At 34.8% G+C, this 14,069-nt stretch overlaps 1 protein-coding gene across 2 annotated transcripts in view; it reads right to left on the reverse strand.

The window, feature by feature from the left end:
• Nucleotides 1-14,069, reverse strand: part of LOC143223346 (cell adhesion molecule Dscam1-like) — a 141,428-nt gene that overhangs the window by 116,326 nt on the left and 11,033 nt on the right. For both annotated transcript variants that reach the window (XM_076451221.1, XM_076451222.1), the window contains exon 2: nt 8,026-8,343. In XM_076451221.1, the coding sequence (XP_076307336.1) occupies nt 8,026-8,343 (318 nt within the window). The remainder of the gene's footprint in view (nt 1-8,025; nt 8,344-14,069) is intronic.

Below are 14,069 nucleotides of genomic sequence, written 5' to 3' on the forward strand. Positions count from 1 at the left end.
GTAGCCCAAGAGTTGGCGTAGGTAGTGATGACTAGCTGCCTTCCCTCTAATCTTACACTGTTAACTTAGGGATGGCTAGAGCAGATAGCTCTCGTGTAGCTTTGAGCGAAATTAAAAAACAAACAAACATCATGTTCATAGAATTCATCATGAAAAATTGTTTCAAATTATTTCAAGCTTGAAGGAAAATATGTACACGCTCAGACAGCTCGTTCCAGTACGTGCCACAAACTGTGGGGTGAAGGGAAGATGGCGGAACTTCTCTTGAAGTTGTTAAAAACAAAATGAACACTACCGGCGTGGCGAATGGTGATACCGTCGTATTGAAAATATCCATCACCTTATGATAAAAACAGGGTATATACAGAATGTACTTGCTTCAAGAGAATACTGAGATATATGTGGAACATAATGCAACCTATTCAGAGAGAGCAAAGGACTCAGTTCCTGCCACGAAAACACACCCCACATCAATATTCCATCTCCAGCTGTTTGTAGAGCAAAAATAACCCACAAGAATTCAAAGTTTTATCGGGTTGTCGCCAGCTTTGACAAAACAATCGTAAACAATGAGTAATTGCAACTAAACAAGCAGATTACCATTGATACATAAAATACAAAAATAAGGGAATAATTTGTATATTACACTGACATATTATATTTGTTTTAAAGATCAGGATAGTTTGTATGATACCATGAATTCATCAATTTACGATTATGGAATATCGTTCCAAACGTCTTCTATATTACTTCCTACAATTCAGTCAAGTTGTTTGATTGCCTTTCGACCTTCCTGTTTTTATGTAAACCATACAATCCTGGGAATGTTAATAGCGATACGTTATGGTAAGCCTTTCTTGATGACGAGAAACCCACTTCAAATAAAAATATATCTCAGAACGGCTGGTATGGGTATTAACACTTTTATTGAAACAACGTTTCGACCTTCCAGGTTACCTGAAGATGACCTAGGAAGGTCGAAACGTTGTTCTCTCCTTATCAGTAAAAGTGTTAATACCCATACCAGCCGTTCTAAGATGCTAAGCCTTTGTTGCGGATGTTCAATCGATATCTTTACTTCCGTACTGGCGCCTTTTACTACATTATATGCACGGGTCAACAGTCTGATCCTAATGGATTTTGTATCACTATCAGTGCACCTTTGGTTACAGTTTTATTTACATTGTTCGTGTTGATACAGGTGGCCTTAATCTGCCATTGACGTCATTGTACAGGCTCTGATACCGGCACAGTAATAGGTATTTGGGTCCCAACAATTTATATATCCTTCAAAATCATCCCCCCATAAAGGCTCAGTGGTAAGTTTGAAGGCTTATAACTTTAAAACCCATATTTCATGGTAGACCCAGCAAAGATAGTCCATCGTGAAGCTTTTTCGAAGTACAAACAAATAAACTCTTCTAGAGTCAATAAAATTCTTAACTTCCTACAATCATTAAATGTAACAAGTTTGATTGCCTCTTTACCCATCAAGTAATGGGATTAAACAAAAACAAATAAATAATAAGTTCTGTTTTTATTTTGGGGCCAATACCTTATGAGAATCGTAGGTTATATTACAGCAGATGTACACGCAGAAAAAAACAACAATATGTAACTGAAGAATGTAGTTATGTCACATATTAATTAATTTTGATCTCGATTCACATGTTAAATCAATTTTTTAATTTTAAAACTGGAATGGATACACACCAAACATGTAAAACAGTGACTTGTAGGAAAACAACTGCTACTAAAAACAAAAACAACAAAATAAATGAAAGCAAACAGACTACTGGCGAAGGTAAGAAATTTTTTTCTTTAAATTTCCGCCGCCACAATTGTATGAACAGTATGGCTAGGCCCGGCATGGCCAGATGGTTAGGGCGTTCGACTGAGAGTCGCGGGTTCGAATTCCTGTCACACCAAACATGTTCGTCCTTTCAGCCGTGGGGGCGTTGTAAAGTTACGATCAAACCCACTATTCGTTGGTAAAAAAGTAGCACAAGATTTGGCGGTGGACGGTGATGACAAGCTATCTACCCTGTAGCCTTACACTGATAAATTAGGAACGGCTAGCGCAGATAGCCCTCGTGTAGTTTTGCGCGAAATTCAAAAACAAGCAAACAAAGCATTATGAAGAAATTTAAGACAACTATCACAATATATGCAGCTACATAAAGAAGTAAGTTGGATCTGGCCGTCTTGGTTACATGATAAATATCACTCGACTTATTTTACAAAGATATAAACACAATACTCAGTTATATGTATTTTAGATGTGTTTGTCTTCATAAATGTTCATCGCAGTTTATTTTTCCTCTCGTTATTTGAAGTTCTGAACAATGTGGGGTGTTTGGGGTGTTTTTCTTATAGCAAAGCCACAAAGGGCTATCTGCTCAGCCCACGTAGGGGAATCGAACCCCTGATTTTAGCGTTGTAAATCCGGAGACATACCGCTGTACTAGCGGGGGGCAGTTCTGAACAGAATATCGAAGTTAATGAAACGGTTGAACGTTATATGCCCTATGAAACGTGAAATACCTATTGTGTTTGTTTCGTTACTAAAATTCAGGATATTAACTTTATTTACTACCAAAGTAATCTATGTTTAACAAGCTATTCTCTCTGTTTGTGTTTTATTTCATCAAAGTAGCTGCATTGCCGCTACTGGCTATAGAGACAGGTGTGGCCAAGTAGTTAGTGAATGGGGACTGTAAAGTCGATGATTTACGGTTTGTAACGCGCTGCCACAGAAACATTTCCTGCTCTTTGAAGACGGTGGTGTGCTATAGAGTCACGGTGAAATACCAATATTCCATTAGACATGAGTAGCCCAACAGATGGCAGAGAGTGTTGTTGACTAACTGCCTATCTCTAATCTCTTTAGAGCTATGGAGAGAGTGACCTTGTGTAGCTTGGTGCGAAAATTGTGAGAGAAGCAACTGTTACAGTCTGTAAACAGTAGTCTTAATCTGAGACATTATAGGTTTGATCGACCTTATTGGCTTCAACCTTAAAATATCAATTTCACTTTACACGTGAGTCTTAAGAATAGAGGTTAAATTCGATAGACGGCGTATTCTCATCACTGCATAAAACCTAATTCTTTGTGTACCTATACTAGTAGAACATATTGTACTGTTTTCATTATGTTTCTCCCTTACATTTTTTGCACATATATTGAGAATGAAATATCATCAGATTTAATCATCGCAAGACCCTCTATTTACTTTATATTTCAAATTAACTATCTTTAAAAAAGTAAAGGAAAAATTAAGGGTATTTTTGATGCTGAAATTATTAACTTCCGCATCCTTATTCTTTATTTGTGTTACATCATTGTTCTGTTGTCCATCTATTTTTACATCATTGTTCTGTTGTCCAACTATTCATACATCATTGTTCTGTTGTCCAACTGTTCTTACATCATTGTTCTGTTGTCCAACTATTCTTACATCATTGTTTGTTGTCCATCTGTTTTTACATCATTCTTCTGTTGTCCAATTGTTCTTACATCATTATTCTGTTGTTCAACTATTCTTACATCATTCTTCTGTTGTCCAACTATTCTTACATCATTCTTCTGTTGTCCAACTATTCTTACATCATAGTTCTGTTGTCCAACTATTCTTACATCATTGTTCTGTTGTCCATCTGTTCTTACATCATTATTCTGTTGTCCAACTGTTCTTACATCATTGTTCTGTTGTCCAACTATTCTTACATTATTGTTCTGTTGTCCAACTGTTCTTACATCATTGTTCTGTTGTCCAACTATTCTTACATCATTGTTCTGTTGTCCAACTGTTCTTACATCATTGTTCTGTTGTCCAACTGTTCTTACATCATTGTTCTGTTGACCAACTATTCTTACATTATTATTCTGTTGTCCAACTGTTCTTACATCATTGTTCTGTTGACCAACTATTCTTACATTATTGTTCTGTTGTCTAACTGTTCTTACATCATTGTTCTGTTGTCCAACTGTTCTTACATTATTGTTCTGTTGTCCAATTGTTCTTACATCATTATTCTGTTGTTCAACTATTCTTACATCATTGTTCTGTTGTCCAACTATTCTTACATCATTGTTCTGTTGTCCAACTATTCTTACATCATAGTTCTGTCGTCCAACTGTTCTTACATCATTATTCTGTTGTCCAACTATTCTTAAATCATTGTTCTGTTGTTCATCTATTCTTACATCATTATTCTGTTGTCCAAATCTTATATAGAAAATGAATAATTTAGTCTTCTTTTCTGAATGGTTCAGTTCTGACTGCATGAGAAGGCTTATTTTTATACTGACGAATTTCTATATGAATAGAAGGCTTAGCATATCGTATCTAAACACTGTAAGTAAAAGCTCAGCTGTTGCACTACAGAAACGGAAAAATCGATCTTGTAACAGAAAAAGACAGAGCTCCAGGATCAGTTTACTTCTTTACATATTCATTGGAGGAGAAAACGTCGCATGCATTACCTACTCGTGGTGAGATTTCAATCGGCAGACAAGAAGGACTTGGTTCCAGGAAAATAGTCTTATGTGTATAATCTCATATACATTTTTATATGTATATATACACGTGAGTTTTGAATATGTCTTTAATACGAAAAGTTGAGCAATATTCTTAACATAAAATAAATTTCCGCATTCAGAATAGTGGATATAAAGCCTGCTCAAATCCGTATCTCATGTTGTTGTTTTTTTATTTATTACCCATCCGTCTGTTCTTCTGATATTTCACCGTTTCATTTGTTAGTCCACACCGATTCGTCTGTTTGTAAGGTTATCCTTCGTTTAGACTTGTAAGCTTTTTTTAAAAGTACAAACTATAAATTCTGGAACGATCGTGGAGAAGTAGAAAAGTCTGCTCGGGCTGTAAATCCGAAAGTTTATGGTTCGCGGCCCGTTGCTACTAATACGAGGGCTAGATTTTGGGACCGTGAAGGTTTAATAAAAGCGATTTCTTAAGTCCCAATATTCGGTTAGACAAGATTACCGTAAGAGCTGGTGGTGAACGCTGTTGACTAACTGCCTTCCCTCTAACTTAATAATACAAAATTACGAGCAGATATACACAGAGAGCTTTATTCGTAGATTTGCACAAAACATTTCGAAACAAACTGATTTCAAGTTTTTATTATCCATATAATCGTGCGTTACCGTCGAGTCTCACAATTGTTTTGGTTGTGGTATTAAGTTCAGTTGTTATCATTGTGATAACGAAGAGATTCATTTAAAAAATATATTGTTAAATAATATAGAATCAGATACACTAGTTAACATTAACTAGTAATATTTATACATTTCCTACACAAACAAGATTATAACTACAATTATATTATTTATTTCGATAAATAAAACGTGTGAGCAAGTACACCCACAAATAAAGGAAATAAATGTGCTGTGGTAAAGAACAATAAACAAACAAATAAAAGGTTGAAATATTGTTTTATCCCTTAAATTATAATTTAATTCCATAACATTCCAATTCACCTAACTACCACAAATTCATAATACATTACCTGAGCATGCGTATCTATAATGCTGCATTTCGTAAATACACAGTTCCATACACATCGTATTTATGTTTATATGTTTCTGAAATATCTATAATTAGATTAACCTTAACCAAGTCATGTCGGTTAAAGAGTGATATAAGTGAACAGTCTAACAGGTCTTACAAGCACACAGCCAAAACGTGACTGCAACTAAACCAACTAGCATGCCTTACACACATAACAAAAGTCACTACAACTGAACCATATAGTATGTCTTACACACAGGTCAAAAGTGACTACAGCTAAGCACACTGAACAAGATTGAATACAACTGCACATTCCATCAGGTCTTACTCATACATTGGTAGGCTAATGTATATGAAAGCACATATTTCTATAATATTCCCTCACATGGGGTAATAGTTTGTATTTGTCATTTTACCTACACACTATACGCTTTTAGGTTCTGGGGTTCTTAGCTGACGAGTTGTGGCCACCCTGTAATACATCAAACGTACTCCTGTAATACACTCTGTAAATATATAAAAAAATATTGCTTTCGGTCTATGCAGTTTTCTTCTCGCTTCTCCACATTAACTTAGTTTGTTGGAGAGCCGAAATATTTCATTAATGTGATCACTGAAGATTGAGACAAATCGCGAGGTCTATGGCAATCAGGAGAATTGAAACCTAACTTTGGGTTTTTATTGTTCTTCTAGACAATTAAAGCTTGCGACTTTCAAAAAGAACTACAAGTTTTCAGTCTTAACGTAACAATAAAATTAGAGTATTTAAACGAGATTTTATTTTTCGAAACTATGCTGTATAGACACAAGAGGATTTAGCAACAACGGAAGTTTTATGTATTTTGTAATAAAAACGTTTTATAGAATCTCCAAAATGTGGACGCATTTGAAGACGGCTGATTTTGAAGGTTAATTGCTTCGGTGCAAAAATCTTCGACGGGAGATTCTTCCAAGAGCAGCAATTACATATAATATTCCATTTTCTTTAGGGAACAAGTAGAATCCATACAGTAAAGAGATGTTTTAAGGATGGCTGTCACACAAACTTTTACGTCAATTATTTTGCACGTGCTTGATAAATAACATAAATATGTTCCCCATAACGAAGCAAAATGTGGAGAAAAACTGTATGAAAACCAACCTAGAGTACAAGCCATTAACTCACCAAAATCATAACTAGAAATGAAAGTATATTTAAAAAACATGACAGTGTATAAAGAAATATAACTTATATGATATTAAATGCTTGGTATTGTAAGAAAGCCCATCCAGATAATGTATATATGTGCAGCAGGTTAACCTGAAGATGACCTAAGAAAGTGGAAACGTTGTTCTGTGTTTTATTTTAATTAAAGTGTTAATACCCATAGTGGCCATCTTTAGAATACATTTTCACTTCAAGTGTTTCTCGTCATCACGAATGTGTGCAACATGTTTTCATTTTCATAACAATGTTGCGTGGAGGTCCTTACATTACGCTAATTTTCCTACTTTTAACCCTATTTTGTATTTTAGGTGGGATTTCGGTCCTTACTACTCACAACCACCTGTTTATTTATTCAAAACGAATACCAAATTGTATAATCTTCAGTATGTGTTCGTACAACAAAGAACTCGCCACGGTCCGTTGCTCTTAATACTTTCTTTTCACACCAGATCTGTATCACGATGTAGTTTTTCATCATTCAAAACTCTTTACCACAAGCGTCGAGTTAAAAGTTTCTCTAATAGAAGGTTTGGGTTTGTTTTTATTTCCATGCAAAGCTACACGAGGGCTATCAGCACTAGCCGTACTTAATTTAGTTAGTTTGGTTGTTTTTTGAATTTCGTGCAAAGCTATCTGCGATAGTTGTCCCTAATTTAGCAGTGTAAGACTAGAGGGAAGGCAGCTAGTCATCAACACCCACCGCCAACTCTTGGCCTATCTTTTACCAACGAATAGTGGGATTGACCGTACCGATATAACGCCCCTACGGTTGAAAAGGCGAACATGTTTCGTGCGACGGGGATGCGAACCCGCGACCTTCAGATTACAAGACGTAAGCCTTAGCCCACCTAGCCATGCAGGACGCCCTAATTTAGTAGTGAAAGACTAGAAGGAAGGCAACAAGTCATCAACCACCCGTCGTCAACTCTTGGGCTACTCTTTTACCAACGGATAATGGGATTGACTGTCACTTTATAATGCCCTCACGGGCGAACATGTTCCATGGGACGGGAATTCAAACCCGCAACCCATAGATTGCGAGTTGAGCGCCTTAACCACCCGGCCATGCCGGGCTTCATCTAATGGAAAGTAAACTCAAAACTTTTTTTTAACCCAAATACACAAAAACACAGTCAAAGTTTTCGAACCATCTTACTGGTTTTTAATTATTTTATTTATTTATTTTGGTCAACTAGTACAAAAGAAAAGATTTATGTGCAAACACACACACACGTCATATTAAGAAACAAAATTAAGTTAATTGAGCTACAACCAAGTCCTTACCTGCCCTGACGTGTACGTCTCGACTTCTTACTGCTCCAACAATGTTCGATGCAACACATATGTAAACAACTGAATGAATGTCTTGACGGTATTCACTAGCTGAAAATGGCGGGAAAATTAAAGAGCCGTCTTGGGTAATATAACGTAAATTGGGAATATCTTCAACTTCATCTCCGCGTTCATCCCTCCAGCTAATTATGGGATTCGGATTTCCCGTGGCGGAACACGGAATAACAGCCTCAGTGTTGTTGTAAAATACGACTTTAGAAGGAGGCTCCACGTCAAATAATGGCCCTTTATTGTCTTGAGCTATAGAAACTGCGGAGAAAGTATAACAAATTAAAGATTATTTTGAGAATATATATAGAAGAGGGAAAACCCCCAACCTTACATGGAAAAGAAACCCTGGAGTAAAATATCTTTATTATTTCAAAACTAAAAGCGGTCTAATAATAGAGAAAAACGAAACGAAAATGGTAATAAACATTAGATTCCTGTGAAACGGCAACAGCCCTTTAACACTCCTACGAAAAGTGGGGCCTAATAGGCCCCAGAGCAACTTGAAAGGTTATTAATATTAGGCTAATAATTTTGTATTTAAATGAAATTGCCACTTAAATCCATTAATGAATGGATTAACGAGATTCCCACTGTCCCTATCTACTATCTAGCGAAACCACAGCCAGGGGAACGGGCTTGGAGAAATCAGGACTAGAAACGTCTTTTCGTAGGAGTGTTAAAACTTAAACATTTCGAAAGATATACATTTCATCTTTAGCAAGTTATATTGAATAAAATAAAAGATATGTTACAAAGATCCAAAATAAGGAATGAAAATACAAAGTAAAATAACTGAAATAAAACAAAGGTTTAAAGATGGGTGTAACACAACATACTTGTTACAATATTACAGTTTGTTGTTGCTTTTCTCTGTGGAATTACACAAAGTTATTTAGGACAAATGCATGTGAAGTTTGGAGCTCGTGTAGAATAAATGTCTCAGGCTTCCTAGTGGTTAAGCAGTAAGTATTAAGACTTATAACATTAAAAACTTGGTTACGATACCCGTGTTAAGCACAGCATCGATAGTTCATTTGGTATCTTTGTATTTTGGAACAAATAATATTAGGCGTTCTTAATGACCCACCTCAAGAGCGCACTGACCCACCGGGACTTTATTCGATTTTAAGCGCTGTATTCTTTACAGTAGGTGTCTGTGATATATTGGCGATAAATTTCAACAATAAATGGGTAGTACACAAGCTACTTGTTTAGAAATTATAAATTCAAAATAAGTCAAACGTATGTTCAAAAACATTCATTATACTGTAGGTTATCATATTTGAATCTACAGCTTTAAATATTTTAATTCCCTTTATCACCAAAAGTCTATATAGGCTGGTTCAGTTACTTTAGAACTCAATTGAAAAGACGAATTGTTTTATATCTTCTCTGTTATCACAATAGAATCAGAGATTACCACAGTTACCACATTTGTATCCAGAACTTTAAATAATTCTCTTATACGTCAAAAGTCCACACAGGTGAGTCCAGTTACTTTATAACACCCTTAGACAAGATAAATAATTCTTTTTTGTCTTTGTTCTTACAATGAAAGCTGTGAAACTCACGTTAGAAATCATCTATTGCAACTAAACTCACGATCATTCAGTATAACTTAAATTTCCTTTCACGTTCACCAATTTAACTTTATTTCTCTCTGTATCTGTACGTATTTATAGCACGTAACAAAATAAAGGAAATATCTAGCTCTCTAGTAACAACAATATTAAACACGACTACAAAGACTTGGAAGCTTCGAGTAAGATGACGTCAACGATATTACAAATACCTGTAACAACAATTAAACTACATACACAACGTAGAACTTGTACAAATCTACATAACGAAAATTGTCAAAGCTATTATTTTAAAATAAGAAAATTTTAGCATTCTTGTTACGAAAACTAAATAATCATTAAATATTAAATAAACTAAGTAAGAACTCTTAAACTGAAACTGCCGTAAATACAAGAGACTTAAAAACCCAGATCATGAGGTGAGTGAGCCTAATGGACTGCATTGAAATATCGCAGAGGGCTCCTCTAAAAAAGTAAGTAAAAGAACTAGATTAATGTTGAGTCAACATAATAAACAAATAATTACTTGTCTGTCACAATCAAGTTAACATTTGATTTAATTCTACCAATAACCAGGTGAATCATAAAAGAGCCACTTAATATTTCTGCTCAACACGTTATCTTCTATCTTGTGAAGGATTCCTGTGTATAACCGGTGACGTGAACTATGTATGACTAGTGTTTAAACATTAAATTACTACAAACAATTCTTAACTGTAGACTTTTATTATTTTTACGACAAACCCGCGGGCTCTACTCTACCTTTTATCAAGGTGGGATTCTAAGAGTCCAGTTTGCTTCTGATCCAGATGAGATGACTGTTGCTTTCAATGTGTTTCTGAATTGCTATAAGTATGGAGAATTTGACAGTAGATTCCCCCTTCTGCTACGATTGTTAATGTGTTAAGAAGACCGTAGACGTAATTAGTCCTAACGTATGAGGCATTACAACCCCCAAATTTATATTCCTTCACAATTCATGAGCGCATAGGTTGTTTGTTTGTTTAAGAGTAAAGCCACATTTGACAGCCTGCTGTGTCCACCGTGCGAAATCGAACCAGGGATTTTTAAATTTTCAAGTCCGTAAATTTACTGCTTACCTATCGGAGAACAAGTGCAGAGAAATGAGTAATAGGCCTTTAAATCCGAATACATTTTGATCGCTGAAGAGAGGTTTATGTATAATTTAATCTAGAAATCCCGGCTATTTTCTGTTCGGTTTCTTTTATTTTGTCATTTTCAGAAACCCAAAAAACGATTGTAACGATGACCTCTATAACGAGGAAAATTATGTGTACGATCATGTAATATATGACATTAGAAAAAGAAATTATACACGTAAAGTTAATAAAGTACAACGTTATCTATTACAAAAAAAAAATCACTCTTAATTACGACGGCAAGTACAGAAACTTCTATACGAAACACACACACACATACTATAAAAATTAATCATCCATATCTTTGTATAATGAACCTTGAAAAATGTAGATTTGTTTAAAAATTTGTACAGAAAACGGAGTTACAGCAACTCAGTTTATACACATCTAAAGCATGTTTGCGTTATTTAATATTTTCTCAAAATAAATTATGTTTTTAAGTTCGAAATCTTCAAACTATTTCATTCTTAACAATTTTGAACTGTGTCTGTATGTACTATAACTTGAAAAAAGTTAAACTGCATTTTAAACTGTGAACTCAGAATTTTTTTGGGTATATACGCTATTAAATACAAATCTATACAAGGACTGTCGGTGGTCTGCTGATCGCGTCTATCCAAACTCGATTTTTACATCATACTTACAACTGAAACACGCTATCGGAACATTATGTATTATGCCAGCTCTGGTTAAGCTGTTACTTAGAAATCGAAATAACTTGGTTTCGTTATACATTTCGTTTTATTCCCTGGTTTAATATTACACACTTCAAGTGCATAGGTAGCCTTTGTTCAGAAAAAAAAAAAAATTCGTAAGCAATACTAAAATAGACAAATAGAGAAAATATCACTACATAATTTTGATTACAGTCTGGTGAAAACTACACCCATGTTTTTTCGCGAATTATTCTGTAATTCTGTTATTCGATAGTTTGGTTTGAATTTCGCGCAAAGCTACATGAGAGCTATCTGCTCTAGCCGTCCTTACCTTAACAAGAAGGAAGGCAGCTAGTCATCTCTACCCATGGCCAACTTTTGGCCTACTCTTTTACCAAAGAACAGTGGGATTGACCGTGATATTATAACGTCCCCACGGCTGAAAGAACGAGTATGTTTTGTGTAACGAGGATTCGAGCCCGCGACCCTTGGATTAGGAGTGCCTTAACCATCTGGCCATGTCAGACATAGAAGGTTGAAACGACAGAAGTTCTTTTTCGAAAGGTGGAATAAATAATACAGAACTTAAGCAAAGTACTTCACAATGAGATATTAACCAGAAATCGACGTAATAGTCAAATAAAAAGCTTACAAGAGATACACATTATAAACAAAAGAGACTGAGGAAAAAACGATAAAAAATAAAGAGAGAAAAGTTACATTGTTATTGTTTTTGAGTTCTGTAATTACTGTCAAAAGTGACTTGAAGAATCGGTATAGGAAAAATAAATAAAATTATATTGGAAACGGAATGGTGAAGGAAAAGAAAAAAAAACTTCAAAAATAACAGAAAAGCTCGGATTCTACAGCAATAGGGATTTTCCTTGTCTTTCAAATGCCTTTTTTATCTTAGTTTCAGTTCATTTTATGTAAGTTTTGTAGCTTGTCACTGAACGTATGAAAGCACAGAAAGGTTTGTTTGTTTGTTTTTGAATTTCGCGCAAAGCTACACGAGGGCTATCTTCATTAGTTGTCCCTAATTTAGTAGTGTAAGACTAAAGGGAAGGCAGCTAGTCATCACCACCCACAGCCAACTCTTAGGCTACTCTTTTACCAACGAATAGTGGGATTGACTATAACTTCATATCGCTCCCACGGCTTAAAAGGCGAGCATGTTTGGTGCGACGGGAATTCCAACCCGCGACCCTCAGATTACGAGTCGAACGGCTTAACCCACCTGGCCTTGCCGGGCCAAAACAGAAAGTTAAAAATTAACTTAAACTTAATCTCAAATTCATTAAAAAGATAAAATTCATTATTTGTAAAATAAAAAAATTAAATGATACAATAACGCATTCACACTTTAGTTGTTTTTTATGATTATTAAATAATTCTGAAGTGAGACGTTAAGTAATTGATATTTTAAACTGTTGGTACTTAGTGAAACTCCATAATTATAAAATTGAGAGAAAACAAGAAAACTGTATGATTTACAAAATACATCATTTATTACGACCATGTAATATCATGTTTTATGCCAGTAAAACCTTTATCAGGTACTGATTAAAATTTTTTGTAAGAGGATGTTTTATATATATACTTATGTTTAAACAAACAACTGAAAGTGAACCTGACATTCACTTAAAGACAGGTGGGGTAAGAAGTTGGAAGGAGCTTAAGTTGGTTTAGTTCTTTAGAAGTTTTTCTCGATTTGCTTTTAGTCTTCTATTTATTTGTAAATTTTCCAGACTATCTGTTGTTTTTTTACCTTTTCCACAGATGTGTACAAATTTGTGTCTTATTTTTGGATGAAATTAGTGTTTGATTTCAATAAAATAAGATACAATTACAAAGTCGATTCTCCCTTAATTTACAGCTTCTAGAGTATTCTTAAAAATTATCGTTTCTATGGAACGTTCTGTTTCACTTATATATACAGAATTACAGTCTTTACAATTAAATGGTACCTGAAGCCTTTACTGACGAAATTATGGTCATAATAAATGATGCATTTGTAAAATATACAGTTGTTTTGTTTCCCTTTGGATTTACAACCCTAAAATCAGGGGTTCGATTTCCCACGGTGGGCTCAGCAGATAGCTCCTTGTGGCTTTGCTATAAGAAAAACACACACACACACACACACGCCCTCATCTCTGTAAAATACTACATTTTCTTATAAACCATTTTACTGCTATAATACTGCTCTACCAAAAATTAATTATAATTTTGGCCGACTCTTAGTTATCATATTTTGTTAATAATAAAATCACTCGTTGATATTTCCCAAAGATATATAATTTCGTCATTTATTATTTCTGATTTGCAAAAGTATTTGCACCAGAAGAAAGTTTTAGTCCTCTACTGTCACGTTAGCTCATTCAGAAAGATAGCTTTACAAGTTAATGACATACTCCAGAAACACTGCGAATAACTTCCGACATGTGTATAAGTCATTTTAATATAATCTAAGTCATTGAAACCAGTAAGTACAGTAGTAGTTGATCTGTTTTATGTCAGTTAAGAAAATCTGTAACGTAGGCCTACAACGATTTGCAACAGGTACGAGCAGTACAGTCTGAAGAAAC

Source organism: Tachypleus tridentatus, chromosome 8 (assembly GCF_004210375.1).
Source record: "Tachypleus tridentatus isolate NWPU-2018 chromosome 8, ASM421037v1, whole genome shotgun sequence".
NCBI classification, from domain to species: domain Eukaryota; kingdom Metazoa; phylum Arthropoda; class Merostomata; order Xiphosura; family Limulidae; genus Tachypleus; species Tachypleus tridentatus.